The sequence below is a fragment of the Vombatus ursinus genome, unplaced genomic scaffold (genome assembly GCF_900497805.2).
Source record: "Vombatus ursinus unplaced genomic scaffold, bare-nosed wombat genome assembly UNPS02014830.1, whole genome shotgun sequence".
NCBI classification, from domain to species: Eukaryota; Metazoa; Chordata; class Mammalia; order Diprotodontia; family Vombatidae; genus Vombatus; species Vombatus ursinus.
In genome coordinates, this window is record NW_020954608.1 from 49,451,388 (window position 1) to 49,471,993 (window position 20,606).

General features: G+C 34.9%; 1 protein-coding gene across 5 annotated transcripts in view; it reads left to right on the forward strand.

Annotated features, from left to right (window-relative positions):
- The window catches only part of EPS8 (epidermal growth factor receptor pathway substrate 8), a 263,667-nt gene that overhangs the window by 145,907 nt on the left and 97,154 nt on the right, over window positions 1-20,606 (forward strand). For all 5 annotated transcript variants that reach the window (XM_027838793.1, XM_027838797.1, XM_027838794.1 and 2 more), the window contains 2 exons: window positions 953-1,040; window positions 4,313-4,386. In XM_027838793.1, the coding sequence (XP_027694594.1) occupies window positions 953-1,040; window positions 4,313-4,386 (162 nt within the window). The remainder of the gene's footprint in view (window positions 1-952; window positions 1,041-4,312; window positions 4,387-20,606) is intronic.

The following is a 20,606-nucleotide window of genomic DNA, read 5'->3' on the forward strand; positions in this document are numbered from 1 at the left end:
TCAACTAACTGTTGCTGAGGCTATGAATTGTTCTAGCCATTTTGGAAATCAATTTGGAACTATATCCCAAAAGTTATTAAACTGTGTATTTCAGCAATATTATTATTATGCCTATTCACCAAAGAGATTTTTTAAAAAGAGGAAAATGTACAAAAATATTTTTAGCACCACTTTTTGTAGTGACAGAGAGCTGGAAACTGAGGAGTTGTTTATCAGTTGGTGAATGGCTGAACAGGTTATGTCAATTGAATATAATGGAATGCTATTGTACTAGAAGAAATTAAGAGATACTTTTAGAGAAACCTAGGAAAGCTTATATGAACTGATGAAGAGTGAAATGAGCAGAATCAGGAACATAATTTACAGTATTAACACCAACACTATTAAAATGAGCAATTGTAAAAGACTTAAAAACTCTGATCAACATAATGATTAACTGTGATTCCACAAAGCACTGATGATGAGAAATTCTACCCGCCTTCTGATGTAGAGGAGATGGATTAAATGTGCAGAATGAGACACACATTTTTGGACATGACCTTTGTTTTGCTTGACTATGCATATTTATTACAAGGAATTTTTTCCTGTAGTGGGGGAAGTGAGAGCAGATTTATCGGGGGGAGGGGATAAAAAATGTTTGATAATTGAAAAAATAAAAAGAGCTAAAAGGTAATTCCTAAAATTAAGTAGATTCTTTTGATTTTTTAAATGAATATTTTTGAGACCATAAAAAATAACATTCTGTCCAGGATAAAGTATGCTTATGTACTTTGAGATTCAAGACTAATTTGTTTCTTATTGGTTTAATAGATTTTGATATTTTAGACATTTCCTTTTGAAATTCAGCATGGTTATGCCAACTTGCTTTGAATTAAAATGTGCAGACCTCTCTTTTTTGTCTCTATCTACCTATGTTAACTATATTAAATTCATATCTTTCTTTTTTTTATAGAATATAGCTGTGAGGGAGTGACGGCCAGGATGAATGGACATATTTCCAACCATCCCAGTGGCTTTGGAAGTTACCCTTCTCAAGTGAAGTAAGTTGGAAGGATAAATTAATTTTTGGGAAAGGGGTTTGTCATGCATATCATTTCATATTTTCAAATGCAAAGTTAGTTTATTTTCCTTGTCAGATATCTCAGCAATATCCATTGCGGTTCACTTTTAGTACATATTGCCTTTAAAACTTTGCAGCATCTAGTCAGAGTGAGATGCCTGAGTAAATCAATGATAACAGTTAATAAATAAGTACTTACTAAGCACCTCCTACTTTGTGCTAGCCATTGGAGGTACAAATAGAACCTTTGCTTACAAGGCATTTATATTCCAACAAGATAGGTATTAAGTACATATGTAATTATAAACAGAATAAGTATAAAAACAATAGATACAAGGTAGTTTGAGAGAGAGGGCACTGCAGTTATGAGAATAAGGAAAGGTGATGTTGGAGCCACATCTTGTAGGAAGAGTGGGATTCTATGAAGCAGGAATGAAGTGAGAGTCATTCCAGGCAGGAGGTACTGCTAGTGCAAAGAAAAGGAGGCAGGAGATAAAATACCAGGTATGAGGAAAAGAGAGAAGGCCAGTTTGGCCAGATCACAGTGTGCAAGCTCGTGTGTGTGTGTGTGTGTTTGTGTGTGTGTATGTGTATGTATGTATCAGCTAGGTGGCAAGTGGATAGACGGATAGGACTGGAGTCAGGAATACTCATCTTCCTGAGTTCAAATCTGATTCCAGACACTTATTAGCAGTACATTATACTTCCAGACAACTTAACCCTTTAGAAAGTTTTTCCTCCTGTCAAGCTAAAATCTGACTCATCTTCACTAGTGCTCCATTTCTTAGTGACCAGACAGAATGTCTGTCTTCCATGTAATGATTCTTCAAATATTTGGAGATAGCAGCCTAATACCCAGTAAATCTTCTTTTCCCAAAGCTAAACATCCCTATTTCTTTCAATTGATCTTCACATTGGAGTCCCCACACTACTCTGACCAACCACCTTTGGACATACATATCAGTAGCTTTAGTGAAATAAATTAACCAGAACTAACCATAGTAGTTTAGATATAGTATCAGCAGTACCGAGTATAGTATGACTATATAGCCTTTCTGTTTTAGATACTGTGCTTGTCTTAATGTAGCCTAACAGCTCAGTGGCATTTTTTTTTTTTACCACCATGACAATCACTTGAAACTTTTGAGTCTGTGGTCTAGTAAAACCCTTTTTCATGTAAACTGGTTTTTTTGTTTATTTTTTATATCTCCCTCATTTAATACTCATGAAGTAGATTTTTAAAACCCTTAGTTTATATTGAAATACAATTCTCAAAATATTTTTTTAAAAACCAAGTTTATAAACTCTAGCATCATTATGATATGAGGGTGACCCTGTTCCTTGAAGACTACACCAGCAGTCACCAAGCTCTAGGAATATGTTCTGATGCTGGAAAGATTTATGATGTGGGCCAGTGATGGTCTGTGAATATCCTAAATTAAAAAAGGTTCATCACCAGAAGATGGTCCACCAATTGATACGTTTTCTAGCCAAATAAAATCATATGAAGACAGACTACTCAGTGAAAGAATTTAGGCTGCACTGGGGTTATCCATACTGATAAAATTTTGAAAGTGAAATTGAAAAAAATATGTATTTTATTGAATTTGTCTTTCTTGATATTTTGGATCACAATTCTGCTATCCAACATGCTTCCAATCTCTTTCGGGTTTGCTCTCCATGTGCACATTTAATAAGCAAGTCTTGTATATCTTTGTCCTAATAAGTAAGAATCTGTTTTAGCTGAGGCCAAATTTCCATTGACATTCTATTAGTGTGACATATAAAAAGTTTGAGAGACATAATTTCTGGGTAATTAATAATCAATTTTATTAATTGTGGCTAGCAGATAATTAATAAAATGATGGTCATTTAGCTTTCTCTCATAAATGAAATCATGGAGGCCACTCATACTTATAAACCCTTGGAAGAGTGGGTGTTCTCGATGGGTAGAAGTCAACTCTGATTGGTTAACAATTAACCAATTACAAATCCATATGACTAGACTAGTAAACATATGTGCACTTGCGCACACACACACACGCACGCATATTCAGCCCACAACTCTCCATCCTGTCCACAAAATTTTTATAAGAAAACATCAGATGTCTTGTTGAATCCCATTTTTGCTATTTCTGTAACATTCTCAAGATCTACCAGTCTAATAAACTTGTTTGTTTGTTTTTTACAGACAAGTCCAAACTTTATTTAAAACTACATTTTAGGTTTAAAGTTACTAAACAAATCACAATTAAAAAATAAAAAATATATATTTTATTTTAACATACTTTTATTTCATTTGGCATGGTTTCTTCCTGAGAAACCCATTCAATCTCATAGCAATCATTTCAGTACTATCTAAGTGCTTAAAACTAATCTCTTTATTAATGCTTTGTAAAATTTTGCCAGGAATTGATCAAGCTCACTGGATTATATTATGAAATACAGCCTATACCTCCTTTTGTATATCAGGATCTGATAGCTTTTCTCCTGTTCACATGATTTTTCAAAGACTACTACCAGTTGACCTCCTAGTTCTTTCAGGTCCTGTAATCCATTTCATCCAGGCCTGGGTGATTTTTTTGTTATGTTATGGTTTTTATTACCTTTCTATGAAACGTTTTGTATTAGCCAATATTTGGAGCCATGTCTTTATCATTCTCTAGTTTCAAGTTACTCATATTGTATTTAAGTTATACTTTGCTTCTTTTCTCTGTAGCTGGAAAATATCATTAACATCTATAAGAAAAAAAGTAATAGGAGAATGAAGAAAAAGCAAAATTCAAATAAATCAAATTTTGATGTTTGATGTTATGGTTGTAGGAAAAAGTATTTGAAATTAGTGAATAAAATTATCTTTTAACTTCTCACATACCTGAAAACATTTATCCATTCAATAAAACATATATAATTGAGAGCTTGTAACTGGATCAATAGATTATATCACTGACTATGGAAAACTTCTCTATAACTAAAATTATGGCAACAATTTTCCACTCTTTTGACTGGAACTTAGGAACTGCATTTAGTTCATAATTAAGATCAGTTTTGATGTATGTTACATTTCTTTGACTATGTAAATGATCAGAGTTTGGAGAAGGAAAAAAAACATATCGCTCATCCTACTTAGCCTAGCACGTGGCTTCTGTTTTCTATTGAAAATACAAAGTAATTTTGGAATTGTATTTTGTAGGATTCTAGAATTTTATAACTCACTCTGGACTTTAACTTGATGTCTTTGTTTTATTACAGTGGTTATGGGTCACCCACATTTCCCCAGATGGACAGAGATCCTAACTCCAAAACAAGTGCAAAAGCTCTATATGGTATGGTTCATTTATTTGATATAGTATTTCTATTCTTGGATGATTTTTAAGAAATGAATTTTTAATTCTTGTTTAGATACTTATTTTGTGTCTAATACTCAATTATATTTTGGGAACCAACCTTATGCTAGTTGATCTGAATTTTTAGTAGTACTATGTACTTTTGAAGGCTATATTAAACACTATTCTTTAAGAAAATTAAGCAATAGTTTCTTTGTTACTAGCATGCATTTTGAAGTATAGAAGATACTTGCTGTGACACTACCCTTGGATTTTGCTTCCGTCGGACTGCCTTCCAGGCTGAGGTCTAATCAAGTTGATTGCAATTTGGCAGTTAACAAGGTCTCTTAATCATGACTCCTGAGTATTTTTAATGTTGGTGGCTCTGGACAGCATCCACAAAAAATGTCAAGGTCCTTCCCTGTGGTATTTCGAAGCACACTTCCCACTTGGCATCGTATACTGTCAATGCTTCAGTTCTGCCAGGTCTTTTGTTGTTGTTGTTGTTGTTGCTTTTGAGAATTGAGGAATAACACACTGGTCCAAATACAGACTTTCCCTCTGAAATAAGATATCTTTGAAAAAATATATATAAAATTATAGATTCAAAAAATAACATTGTAAGTCACACTTGAGTTTTTTAAGGTGCACCCTCGTATTCAGACAAATATGATGGGATCATTTGCAGAGCAATCTTAGGCATTTCTGAAAAATATATTGTGTCAAAAGGGATCAAGATTTCTAGGCTTCAAATTGCCTTTCTGATTTTATTGTCTTACAGTAAAGCAATAGTTTTTAAATTCCTAGAATTCCAAGAATAATGTTCTACATTACATTAAAATTTTTGGCCTCTGTTCTTACTTATGTAGTTACTGTATGGCCTATATGATCCATTGTATGTTTCAATAAACTGGACATAATGCCTCCCATGAACAAATTTTGATGTTGACTTGTCTTTCTAATTTAGTATTTGATGTCTATACTTTTAAAAGGTATATATTGATTGGTATGAAAGCTTTAGTTTTACGTTTTATCCATCTATCTTCAAGGTAGGTTCCTCCAACAATGTAATAGAATGTGTAACTTTAGGGGCGGAGCCAAGATGGCAGAGGGAAAGCAGTGACTGTCTTGAGCTCTCTCCCAAAACCCTCCAAATACCTAAAAAAATGACTCTAAACAAATTCTAAAGCAGCAGAATCCACAAAAAGACAGAGTGAAACAAATTTCCAGCCAAAGACAGCCTGGATGGTTGATCTGAAAGGTATATCGCACTGGGCGGGGAGAGGAGCACAGTTTGGCGTGGGCGTGCAGGCCACAGCAACCCTGGAGTAGACCTCAGAGGACGGAATCTCGGGCAGCTGTGGCACTTTCCAGACTTCTCAACCCATGAACGCCAAAGACAACTTAGAAGGTCAGTGGGAAAAGTCTGTGACTGCGGTGAGAGAGGAGCTAGGTCTCAGCCACAAGTCTCGAGTTTCCAGCCCACAGACTGAAGGGGAATCAAGTGACTGATCAGAGGGGTATTGCAGAGATCTCTTTGCCAGTGCTGAGGCAGGAATCTCTTGCTTTACCAGTGCTTGGATCTGGGTCACAGTTCTGAGGGGCGGTCCTGGGGCGAGGAGGAATGCTGGTGTGGTGGAGCTTGTTGTGGCGGTGGAGAGAAAACACCTCACCCCTTATCATACCACCTTGGAAGAACTGAAAATTTACAGGTCCCTAGAAGTACCTCTGAAAACAGCTGTACAAACCCCCAAAGCTTGGGACAGTACACTCTTCACATTGGAAGTAGACTTTTACCTTAACAAAGAGTTTAAAACTCAAGTAATTGGCCGGGATCATGAGTAAGCAGCGCGAAAAGAGTCAGGCTACATTATCTTACTTTGGTGACAAAGAAGATCAAAACACATAACCAGAAGAAGACAACAAAGCCAAAGCTCCTACATCCAAAGCCTCCAAGAAAAATATGAATCAATCCCAGGCCTTGGAAGAGCTCAAAAGGGATTTTGAGAAGCAAGTAAGAGAAGTAGAGGAAAAACTGAGAGTGATGCAAGAAAATCATTAAAAAACATTTCAACAGCTTGCTAAAGGAGACCCAAAAAAATACTGAAGAAAATAACACCTTAAAAAATAGCCTAACCCAAATGGCAAAAGAGGTCCAAAAAGCCAATGAGGAGAAGAATGCCCTAAAAACCAAAATTGGCCAAATGGAAAAGGAAGTCCAAAAGCTTACTGAAGAAAATACTTCCTTAAAAATTAGAATAGAGCAATTGGAAGTTAGTGACTTTATGAGCAATCAAGACACTATAAAACAAATCCAAAAGAATGAAAAATTAGAAAACAATGTGAAATATCTCATTGGAAAAACAACTGACCTGGAAAATAGATACAGGAGAGAGAATTTAAAAATTATTGGACTATCTGAAAGCCATGATCAAAAAAAGAGCCTAGACATCATCTTTCAAGAAATTATCAAGGAAAACTGCCCTGATATTTTAGAACCAGAGGGCAAAATAGAAATTGAAAGAATCCACCAATCTCCTCCTGAAAGAGATCCCCAAAGGAAAACTCCTAGAAATATTGCAGCCAAATTCCAGAGTCCCCAGGTCAAGGAGAAAATATTACAAGCAGCCAGAAAGAAACAATTCAAGTATTGTGGAAACACAATCAGGATAACACAAGATTTAGCAGCTTCTACATTAAAGGACCAAGCAAAGGAGATAGGATTGCAATCAAGAATCACCTACCCAGCAAAACTGAGTATAATCCTGCAGGGGAAAAAAATGGTCATTCAGTGAAATTGAGGACTTTCAAGCATTCCTAATGAAAAGACCAGAGCTGAATAGAAAATTTGATTTTCAAATACAAGACTCGAGTGGAACATGAAGAGGTAAACAGGAAAGAGAGAATCATAAGAGACTTATTAAGGTTGAGTTGTTTATATTCCTGCATGGAAAGATGATATTTGTAACTCATGAGACCTGTGTCAGTATTAGGGTAGTTGGAGGGGAAAAAATTATATGTATGTATATATAGATATAGATAGATAGATAGAGGGCACAGGGCGAGTTGAAAATGAAGGGGTCATATGTGGAGAATAAAATTAAGGGGTTAGAGAGGAATATACTAGGAGAAGGAGAAAGGGAGAGGTAGAATGGGGTAAGTTATCCCACAAAAAAAAAAAAAACAGAAAAGAAAAGGCTCTTACAGTGGAGGGGAAATGGGGGAAGGTGAGAGGGAATGAGTGAATCTTGTTCTCATAGGATTTGATTTAAGGGAGGAATAACATACACACTCAACTGGGTGTGCAAATCTGTCTTACCTACAGGAAAATAGGTGGGGAAGGGGACAAGAGAGTAGGGGAATGATAGAGAGGAGGATAGATTGGGAAAGGGAGTAATCAGAAGCAAATACTTCTGAGGAGGGACAGGGTCAAAAGAAAGAATAAAATAAATGGTTGGGCAGGATAGGATTAAGGGAAATAGAGTTAGTTTTTCACAACATGTCTACTATGGAAGTGTTTTGCATAACTGCACATATATAACCTATATTTAGTTGCTTGCCTTCTCAATGAGGGTGGGTGGGGAAGGAGGAAGGGAGAAAATTTGGAACCCAAAGTTTTAAAAACACATGTTTAAAAAAAATGTTTTCACATGCAACTGGGAAATAAGAAATACAGGAAATGGGGTACAGAAGTCCATCCTGCCCTACCGGAAAATTGAAGGGGAAGGGGATAAGAGAAGGGGGGGAGAGGTAGAAGGGAAAGCAGAATGCATCCCATCTTGGGGTGGGGGGAGGGGCGAGATGGGATGAAAATTTGGAACTCAAAATCTTGTGGAAGTAAATGTTGAAAACAAAAAAAATATAAAAATTACCATTAAAAATAAAAAAAGAATGAGTAACTTCAAAAATTTGTAAGTATATTGATATAGCCCCCAACTATCTTAATGAGATACTGCAAAAAAAAAAAAAATACTAAGTATGCTATACTCTCTGCCCTAGCCAGATCACCTTTAGAGAACTGTGTTTAGTTCATGGTATCATAGTATAAGAAAGATGCTTAATAAGATGGAAAGTGTCCAGAGCAGAGAAACCAGGATGCTGAAGGGCCTTCAGTCCACATCATATGAGGGTCAGTTGAAAAATTGGTAGTTTTCCCTGGAGAGGAAGAGCATTAGGGTGGATGGAGGGACATTATAGCTTTGTGTAGGAAGTTGAAGGGCTATCATGTAAAAAAGAAAGATCAGATGTGTTCTGTTTGGACCCAGAAGGCAGAGCCAGGAATAATGGAATAAAGTTGTAAAAAGGCAAATTTAGATAGGATGCCTTAAAATTAGGGGCCTTCAAAAGTGGAACTGGTTGTGATGAAAAGTGGTTGGTTCCTCCTTTAAGAAAAGGCTGAGATTCATTTGTTGGATGTGGTATAGTGGGGAATTCCCCTTAAGTGACCCTTGATTGACTAATTATTCTGTAAAGTAATTTTATTTTGAGGAGAAAATTCAAGTATTTTTTCCTGAATAATTCTATTTAAAGGTTGTTTTGTAGTCTTTGCCTATTTGGTAATAGAACAGGTTATTAGATAAAAATAGGGAAATACTTTATCCCTTTAAAAGTCTATGCTTCAATCATAGATTCCTCTGAGACTTTATTTTTTGTATTTGAAACTGAGGAAACTTTGTGTTTTCTTAATTGAAAAACACACTGGTGTGTGTATATAGTCATATATTAACCATGTCTATGTGGAATATCCATGGCTAATTTTTTATTCCATGTTGACCACTCACATTACCCATGCATATAAATATGCACGTACAGACATGGAATGAATATAAACTATTTTGACATTAGCTTAAATAGAACATAACTCAGAAAATAAATACACTTTAAACAGCATATAATAGGGCATTCTGGCAAGATGGTGCAGTGTTTATGACTAAGCTCATTTGCTCATCTCCACATCATCTCTTCAGAACAGTAACAGATGTGCCATAGTGAGTAAAAGAACAATAAACAGGAGAGGGGATATATACCAGAAAAACTGGCATAAAAACTGAAGAAATGATTAAGAAAAAAAGAGACCCTGATAGCAATAAATAAATAAATAAATAAATATGAGAGTAAAAAAAATGAGTAAAAATCTTGGAAAGGAAAGTACAAAACTAAAAAATAACAATATCAGAATATGATGTTCAGAATAGAGAATGAGCTTATCATAAGAACCTCATATTGGTTGAGAAACATAATATGAGATAGAAAGTTTGTTGTGACATATATAAATATGGACCTAAAAGTACTGAAAGTAAAAAAAAAAAAAAAAAGAAAGAAAGAAGACAAGAACAAGAGTCTCAAAAGCTTGGAGTAGTTGGCTAAAATGCTTAATAAAACTGAGTATTCTAGATAGAATAGAATGACCCAAATGAAATACACAAATTTTGAAATAGAAGAGCAAGAAACAGAATAAAATTTCAAAATGGCAAATCTGGAAAAAGACTTGCTTTCTATAAACCAATGCAATTAACCTAGAGGACAGAGTTTTGCAAGACAATTGAACAATTTTTTATCTCCTAGGAGAAAAAATTTTTAAAAAAGAATTTGAATATTGATCCAGGAATTCATGCAGAAAAATTACCTTGAAATATTAGAAATGAAGAACAAAATGAAGATTAACATATAACCCCAACAGAGAGGAACTATAAATTTCACTCAACCAGAAATAGGGTTGTCAAATTCCAGAGCTTTGGCATCAAAGAGAAACTCTCACACAATTCAGTTCAAACATCAGAAATACCTATTTCAGTCACACAATATTAATAAATGAGGATGAGAAATGAAAGGGAAACTGTCTTATTCTTCTCCATTTTCTATCCTATAAAACTGAGTATTTTTCTTCGTAAGAAAATATGGCTTTAAAGTAATATCAGACTCATTTTTCCTGCATGGGCCTGTGAGGCTGGAGAACTGGGCAGTGCTTTTTGACTAGCAAATTGCTCTCTTGTAGATCATTAACTAAGTAAACAGACAAATGTTAAAAAATTAAAAAGATGGAGGTTAAGGTACAGAATGAGTGAAAGCAAGGATGATTTAATATTTATGTGCTGTAAGGGGGAATTGTTGTTTAGTCATTTTCAGTTATGTCTGACTCTTTGTGACCCTTTTTTGGGGTTTTCTTGGCAAAGATAACTGGAGTGGTTTGCCATTCTTTCTCCAGCTCATTTTACAGATAAGGAAACTGAGGCAAACAGAGAAAAGTGACTTGCCCAGCTAGTCAGTATCTGAGGCCAGATTTGAACTCAGATATTACTGTCTCCAGGCTTGGCACCTTATCCACTGTACCACACTTAGTTGCCATTGTTATTTTCCTTAAAGTCTCACTTTGTAAGCATTGTTGAGAAAATAAAGGCAATAAAGTGGAGGCAGAATCTCACAGAGGCGAACAGATTGAGGTAGAACATCTAGAAGAGGGAAAGGGCAGATAAGTGAATTATTATTTAACTAAATAATCAGGTGATCAAGCAAATGCATAGATAGGGCTGGGAAAGAAAGGGTGATTTCAAACTACCCTATTTGCATTAGGCTCAGAAGTGTAAAAAAAAGCAATAAACTGATAAAATAAAAGTTGGATCTTTTTCTAGACATTCATTAACTGTTTATATATTCTAAAATGTTTCTAGGAATCAAAGTCAAACTCATGGGTCTGTAATTTATAGATTCAGTTTTCTTCCCTTCTTTGAAAATAGAGACAGTATTTATCCATTTCCAGTTCTTTGGTATGCCTATTTTTTACAAGCTTTCAAAAGATTTCTGACCATGGCTCAGCAGTCACATCTGCTTTTTATTTTAATACCCAATGGCAGAAGTGTAAAACATGAGGCCTACAGACCATGTGCAGCCCATGACACTCTCTCTCAAGCGTGGCTGGAACCAGATTAAAGAGTAATTGGGAAATAGTTAACAATTTTTAAAAATACAATAAAACAAAGATAATATTAATATGTGGTTTTCTAAGTCAAGAAGTGGCCCACAGGGATCCTTATGTACAGTTTAGTGGCCCCTGTTTCTATTTGAGTTTGACCCTACTGCCTTAGGACATTGTTCATGTGGATCATCTGACCTGCAAACGCACCCTAAAGATACCCTTGGGCCTTGTCATCTATTCTGTCCCTGCACCATAATGACCACTGTGCTTTCTCCTTGTCCTGTAGCTGAATCCTCATTTGTGTTTATTCTTTCAGTTAGCATGTGAGTTCTTTGAGTGCAACAACTATCTTGGTTTTCTATTTGTAATTCCTGCCATTTTGTACTTTGCCAGACTTTTTCTTCAATGTGATATCTTATTCTGTTTACATACTTGTGTAAAAATACCCCAACCTACTCACTTTCACTGAGCCCAAATTCAATCTTTATCTCAAAAGACATTAGGCACCTACTCTGTAAAAAGTGGGTTTAAGTGGGCCTCAGCATATTACCAATACTAACTTTCATGCAAAAACTAAACAAATGGTGTAAAATTTATCCAGGAAATAGTATCATTAGAAAAGGATGTAGACTTAAAAAACCACATATTAATATTGTCTATGTTTTATTGTATTTTTTAAAAAATTGTTAAATATTTCCCAATTACACTTTAATCTGATTCCAGCCATGCTTGAGAGTGTTGTGGGCTGCATGTGGCTTATAGGACTCATGTTTGACATTTCTGCCATTGGGTGATATGACTGCTGAGCCATGGTCAGAAATCTTTTGAAAACTTGTAGAAAGTGGGCATACCCAAGAATTGGAAAAGGCTAAATAATATCTCTATTTTCAAAAAAGGGAAGAAAACTGAATCTATAAACTACATGAAAAAAAGGAAATTAGATGCTATCTTATAGTCTGCTTACCTGTTGTGGGCAGCAGTTCCCTCTTAGATTTTTTTTTTGTTCTATCCTTTCCACTGCAAAGATTATTCTCCTTGGCAGAGCAAAGTAAAATAATAATTAAAGGGATTTGTCTTTTCTCTCTGTCATTGGTGGTCATTATTCTATCCATCCTGAGCTTTGATTTTCTTCTGTTGATCCTCTTCTTTTCCCCCAATATAGCCTAATATTTTTTAACCTTCACTCTTGTTTCTCTTTAATTTTTTGTTTATTTTGTATCTTCATTAATTTAATTATTAAAAGTTTCTTATTCCTCTGGGCCTGACTTCCCCAGTAGAATTTTAGTCTACAGTAGCCTTTCTCCAAACTCTTTGGAATGTGCTATCCCCAAATCTGTGGTGCCTGTCAAACTATTCCTGGCTTTCTTCTCTTTCTCTATCACAAACTCTAAGATGAAGTGATGAACTTTCATCTAAGGTTCCCATCATTTCTACACCAGCAACCAAGTCCTCCTTGTTAGTGAACATCAGTTCCAGAACAACATTTCACCTTTTTGGTTCCTTCACCTTTTGAAATATGATATTTTTTGCAAAGTCAAGTAAAGAAATTATTAGCTGCTTAGAGAACTCCAGCAGATCTATGGAGAATTGAAATCACCCACATTATATTAGGAAGCCACAAGTGTTCTATAATATACTCAGCTGACAATGTCTATTTTGTTCTGCTTCTGTTGATCTTCACTTGAATGTTTTCCTCTATATGCTTTCCCATCTGGTGCCTGGATTTTCTCATATGCATATATCCTTTCACTTATCTTGCTTTTTTTGCGTAAGATATATCCTAGCATGGTTATTTTCTAGTCATGCGTCTCCTTCCTCCAAATATCAGTCATACCTATAAAGCCAAATTTTTCTTTTGTTAAAATCTCCAGTTCATCTTGATTTTTAATTACACTTTGCACATTTTTTTTTGTTTTTGTTTTTTAGGCAATTGGGGTTAAGTGATTTGCCCAGAGTCACACAGCTAGTAAGTGTCAGGTGTTTAGTCTGAGTTCAGATTTGAACTCAGGTCCCCCTGACTTCAGGGCCAGTGCTCTATCCACCGTGCCACCTAGCTGCCCCTACTTTGCACATTTGTGTAAAGACTTGTGAGGTTTAATTCTTTCTGTATACTTTCTTAAATTTTGTTAACTTTTGTGCTTCTCTGCTGTGGTTTCTTTTCCAATACATTCTGTTTGGGGAATCTGACAATGTGGATAGATATATAGATAGTTTTCTCCTTCCCTCTTACTTTTTTATTTTAAAACTCTTTTGATTTGATTTGTAAGACTCAAAGCAAGAGCATTCTTACCAGCTCTCATTAGGCATATTCCATTTCTGGTTGAAAGCTTGCATTTCAAATTTTTAAGCAGTGGTCCTGAAATACAAATCTCATTCTCAGGCTCTATCTTATTAAATGGCTATTCACTTCTCAAATCTGTGTTTGCCTATTGAAACCCTTCACTTACTTCAATGAGTAGCAAGCATGAAAATAATGACCTTTTTCATGATGTCTTCAGTTTCTTCTACTAGGCTTCCTTATCTTTAGCAGGACTCTTTCTAGTTTCTTTTTGAAAGAATATCATTTGTCCCCACACAAATCATGAGAAGTGAATAATCATATCTTCCTGACAAATCTTGAGAGATTTTCTGGCTGTTGTGTGTGCGTTCCTATAAAGCAGTAGATCTCTCCTTTGTTGTTAATGAAGAGGTGTCTCAGGACCAACTACCACTTCCACTTCTCCTTCTGACCCTTGCCAGATGATCTCTCACCTTGCAGCACCTTTTGATCCACATCAGCATTCTCTGGGGTATGGACTCCCCTCTTGGGGAGTGAAATACTCTTCTTGAGGAAGAACCTCCTTCTTGTGTCTTAAGAGTGTCCTGGTCATTTTTTTCTCTTCTGTGTGAGGTTCTTCCACCTCAAGTCCACTCACTATTCAAGATATTCTTCTCCCTCTTTAAATACTTTTCCCCTTTATTTTCACAATGCAGCATTTCTCAAAGGCGGGGGAGAAGAGGTTGTTTTATTTCGTTTTGTTTTTGCTCGGGAGAGAGTTAACACTTTATTGTCCCTAATAACTAGAGAGTGGAGACGCATTCTTCAGTCAATCAAGAAGTATTCATTAAATGCCTACTGTGTGCCAGACACTCTTATTCTTGAAATAGTAACATAGTAAAACTGAGGTGAGGCGTGAATGCATTCTAGACTCATGGAAAGGCCAATGCAAAGGCATAGATATGGGAGATATCGGAGAGTGTTGTGTGTGAGGAAGGAGAGAAAGCCAGTTTGACTGGACTTTTAGGAGGAAGAGTAATGTCTAGTGAATCTAGAAAGATAGATTGGGGTCAGGTTGTAAAGGATTTTAAATAATAACAGTGCTTTAAAGTTTGCAAAGCACTTTCTATATGTTATCTTAACTGATAACATTTTAAAAGCCAAAGAGAGGTGTTTGTATTTTATCCTTGATGCAATAGGGGGCAAGTAGAGTTCATTGGGAAGGGGAGTGATATGATCAGATATGTGCCTAAGAAAAATCAATTTGGCAGCTATGTCAGGAGATTGGAATGGGGGACAGGTAGATCAGTTAGGACATTTTAGTGTAGGTGACAGTACAATAAGGGTTTCAGCTACGATGGTGACCAAAGTCATAATAAAAGAGAGCACATGGAGCAATTCTATATCATTCTCTTTAGATGATTTTCATTTAGCTCTTTAGCTAAATGCTGGTGTCTGATTTCTAGTATTGCTTCTAAAAAACCTTTTTTTTCTTTCAGAGTGATAGAATATTCTGCAGACTTACAACCAGATTAAAATTCAAAATAAATTCTTAGTCAAGCTGTGAATCCTATTTTTCATATTTCTTATCATTGGATTTCCCACACCTACTATACTTTTTCCTTGTGAGCATAGCTGTAGTAAAGTGAAGTTGTAATTTAATTTATATCTTTGTAATGCATGCATCTTCCATAAATTTTTGCCTCCTTTTTTTTTTTAACAATTTTTTGGTCATTAGAGCAGAGTTTCCAAAGAAATAGACTATTCTGTAGATGTGACATTAATTCCTTTTTCCCAATGGTGCTTTCTAGTCACATAGCATCTGAGTCTGAAATAGGCAGTTTTACAGCCCAGAGTGTTTCATATTTAGCCTAAGTATAATTTGTCTGTTGGACATAACTTGTCTTAATGTAGTAATACCTCATTTATTTAGCATCATTGGGAAATTGTCACATAAATGAACTTTCAGTATAATTGAAAAACCAAAACTTTAAAAATATTAACCAACTCTAGTGGAAATGCTTCTAAAATCCATTAAACAGCTCTCTACCTTCTTATATAGAACATACTAAACATAACCTTCTCTTGATGACTTAAGGCTATCTTGATGAATAGAAATTTAATTAAATATATGGTAAGCATATATTAAGTGAATTCTACTTTGTTATAGGTTCCCCAGGGTATATAAAGATGGAAACAGTCACAGCTCATGCCCTTAAAGAATTTATGATTTAATAGAGAAAGTGATGAGTGCTCATAGGACTAATATAAGATAGGATGTGATACATCATGAAAAAGGTACAAATTACCATGAAGATATTTGAATGTACCTTCCTAGAATATAGTCCCAATAATACTGTGATGGCTCAGGAGACACTGAGGGACTGTTGGCCCTCAAACTCAGTGGCCCCAAAGTGCTATGTTTTTTAATTGTGTCTGTTTATTATTATAGTCATTGTGCCTTCTCCCTTCAAAATCAACTTACTTTTCCTTAAAATCAATGTGTCTGCTTTTAGTAGCACCATTCCCCACATTCCCTAGCTTTTAATTGTTCTGCTGTTGGCAGAAAACCAAATAATGAATTTTGCATAAAATTTATATAAAACAAAAGTGAATATTGTCTCTGATTTAGTGATTAAGGAGATATCCTACGATTGAAGCACATGAGCCTAGTGGCATCTATTTTAATTACAGATCTTAATTTTTTTTTAGACTCACATTGTACATAGCTGAAGCTGCTGGAGAATTGACTTTCAGAAGAATGATGCTATAGTTAGTATTTACAACATGATCATTTATAATTAGGAATTTTGAAGTCAGTAGCTATATCCTGAAAATCCAAATTATAAGAAATTCTTCTTTAGCAATCATTATTCTTGTTTTTATTACCAATTCTTCTCAGTATGAATAATCGATGTTGTTAGAGCAACTGAAAACATAGAAATGAGATCCATAGATTCCCTAGCTATCATTTTAACCATTGTTCTATCCTCTTCATAAATCATTTTTGTGGCCATTTTAAAGTTAGGAAAATCAATTTGAATATGTGCCTAGTACTCACACATGGTATGTACATGTGGAAGAAACATGTATGAACAGAGACTGTACATCAGAGCAACCTTCAGAGGGGACATATGAGACCATGGCATTTTTTTTAAAAGAAATTTTGAATGTGAAACAAATTAGAAAAGCAAGATCCAGAAAAATAACTGCCTGGAGTAGCCCAGTGTTCAGTCATCCCAAAAAGACAAATATTAGGGAAAGTAATCCCCATTTTAGAAGTTCTGCTGCAGAAATCACTCTATGTGAGAAGTTCTGCTGGGAAAAATGTAAAGTTCTCTGCCAGAAAATAGGTTTGGACCAGCAACTTACAGCATATATCACAATAAAGTCAAAATGGATACTTATCCTCAATGTAAATGGTCATCATATGACTGAAAAATTAAAGGAGGGTGAAAGGAAAGACTATTCACAACTATTAATAAATTGAGAATTCTTAACCAAACAAGAGATAGAAATAGTTGTGCAAATAAAATATAGATGATTTTGGCTACATAAAACTTAAAAGATTTTGCACAAATTAAACACATGCAGCTAGGGCTTCTCTTCTAAAAAGAGAAATTCCTGAATAGAAAAATATTTGTATGAAATATCTCCAATGTCTCTAAAAGTCTAATATTCATTATATATGTTGTTGAGTCATTTCAGTCATGTCCAACTCTTTGTGATCCCATTTGGTGTTTTCTTGGCAAAGATACTGTGATGGTTTGCCATTTTCTTCTTCATTTTACAGATGTGGAAACTGAGGCAAACAGGATTAAGTGATTTGCCCAGGGTCACACAGTTAATGTCTGAGGCCAGATTTGAGTCCAGGAAGATAAGTCTTTCTGATTCTAATCCAGGTTCTCTATCCACTGTGCCACCTAGGTGCCCCATCCATTATATATAAGGAACTGATAAACCATCATTCAAAAATAGATATTACTCATAGGATATGAATGGATAATTTTCTAAGGAAAACGTGTAAGGGGCAGCTAGGTGCTGCAGTGAATAGAGCATTGGCCCTGGAATCAGGAGGACTTGAGTTCAAATCTGACCTCAGACACATAATACTCACTAGCTCTGTGACCCTGGGCAAGTCTCTTAACCCCAATTGCCTCACCAAAAACAACAAACATGTAAACTATTAATAATTACATGGGGAAAATCCCTCAAGTAATAATTAGATAAATGAATATTTAAACAACTCTGAGATTCTACCTTATTTACATAAATTAGCAAAGATGACTAAAATTGAAAATAGTAAATATTGGAGGGGTTGTAGGAAGATAGCCACATTAAAACACTATTGATTAAACTGTAAACTGGTCCATTCATTTTGGAAAATAGCTTAGAATTATGATAAAAAAGTGATTAAAATGTTCATACACTTTTGCCTAGCATATAGATTGACCCTGTATATGATGTATAACCCAAGGAGTCCAAAGATAGATGGAAAGGTCCCACATATATCAAAATATCCATAGCAATAGTTTTTGTAGTAGTGAAAACTTGGAAACAAATTTGGTTATCATTGATTAGGGAACAGCTGAGCAAAATATGCAATATTCATGTATTAAAATGCTATTATTCCATATGATATAATGAACATGTAGAATTCACCAAAACTTGGGAAAATGTGTATGAAATGATATAATGAAGCAATCAAAGCAAGAGAGACTACAGTAATGTAAAGAAAAAGAATCATAAAAGGTACCCAATTCTGATTGATGTAATGGTACCAGAGGATTTATGATGATATACATACATATATATATATAATATGTATATATATTATATATATATAAATAAAATCTTCCTTTCAAAGAGGTAGACTACATAGGTGGAATGCTGAATATGCTGTCAGACCTTTTTTAAAAATTGGACGGTTTGACTTTGTTAGCCAAAGTTAGGGGTTATACCCTTATGTGGGCAGGTTCTCTTTTTCACCACAACCAACTTCTGCCTCCACTGGATGACACTGACCCAGTGGAAGGCAACCATACAGAGAGCTTTATGATATTTGTTCTTTTCATTTGTTTTAAATTATCAGTGCTTTTTTCTTTCACAGCATTTGCCTAATACATGTATCTCTGCTTCCCCCCCGTAACAGAAAGTTAAGCAAATGAAACTGACACACTACTGACATACTATTCTACACTCAATACCCTTCAACTTTTTACTGAGAGAAAAAAACATGTTTCATCAATTTTCTAAATCAAGATTAATTATTTATCTTAATCTGAATTTTTGTTGCCTTTATTACCAATATTGTACCATATAATTGTCACAGATTTTATACCAAATTTGGCAAAAAATGGTGAGGTGTGACCCTTATGTGAAGCTTTAAAAATTATACTAGTATTACTTAAAAATCATTTATTACCAAACTGTCTTTGGTGCAAGATTTGGATGCACAGAATGCTCATGAATATATGTTAAAATTGGGAAGATGCAAGCCTTACCATATCATGTGACTTACTCATGGCAGCTTTACCTGCCCGCCTGCTCCCCTTGTGCCTATGGCTCTTCATTGGGTTTAGTTAGGACTGCAACAATCTAAACAAACTAAGTCGGCTTTTGGAAATACACTAACAATGAGCATGTCCTGAGAATTCTAGGCTCGTAATGCACAAGAGATAAATGCATATCCATATGCCACTGGTAAATACATTGCTGCTCTGTTTGTTTACCTTTTAAGCGGCATGATGAATAGAATTATACCATGTGACAATTATGCAATGAAAGGTTATAAACCAATTTTTGGACTGAAAAAAAGAAACAGGGTTCGACAATTATGTGGTGGTGATGATCATGCAATAAAATATGGTATTTCCCTTCTAAACATGTTTTTTAATTCTGCTTTCTTTACTTTATATAACTCCATACAGGTTTTCTCTGGTTTCTTTGAATTCCCCAAGTTTGTTGTTTCTACCACAGAATGTGCTATAAGTAACATGGGGTTTTCTCCCTAACCCATTTTTGACCTTACTTTTTATATGCTTGGTAGTAGATGAATGGTTAGATTCAAGGGTTCAAATAATTTAGTGACTTTTCTTGAAAATTACATGTTGGAATGGATGGACCAGTACAAAGATCCACCAGTGTACTGGTGTTCCTGTCTTCCCATAGCTCATTCACTGTTGCTGGTTTGTGTGTTATCATATTTGCCAATTTCATGTGAAATGAAATCAGTGTTGCTATCATTTTCATTTCTCCTTGTGCTTGTTTTATTCTATAAATGTCTAAATGTCTCATCAAAAAGACATTTTTATTTGTTAATTGCATTTCTCAATTTTGAAGATTATTTATTCATATCTTTTGATAACTTACCTTTTAGGAAATGGCCCTTAGTCTCATATTTTTACATCAATTCCCTATAGCAAATTTTATTCTGTTATTTTATTGAACTTCTCAATCTAATTTGTCTCATTTTTGTTTGTGCAAATACTTTTTAATTTTATATAATTCAAAAAATCTATTTTAACTTTTATGAACACCTCTATCCTTTGGTATAAATGTGAAAGGTATCTCCTTCCATTCTCCTGATTACCTGTGTTATTTTTTTTAAGCAATGTAACTTTTATATTTAGGTTGAGTATTCATTTGGAACTTATGGAAATGTGTAAGTGTTGATCCAAACCTTTTCTGCCTGATATATAACTAGTTTTCCTAGTAGTGTTTGTCAAATAAAGAGGGCATAGTTTTACAGTAGGAACTGAATGGATTTCTAACATCAACTTTAAAAAGTTAATCATTTATTGTTAAGTCATTTTTCAGTTTCATCCAACTCTTTGTGGCTCCATTTGGAGTTTTCTTGGCAAAGATACTGAAGTGTTTTGACATTTCCTTCTCCAGTTCATTGTACAGATGAAGAAACTGAGACAAACAGGGCTAATTGACTTGCCTGCTGTCACAGCTAGTAAGTGTCTGAGGCAGGATTTGAATTTAGGAAGAGAAGTCTTCTTGACTCCAGGCCCCATACTCTATTCACTGTCCTACCTAGCTGCC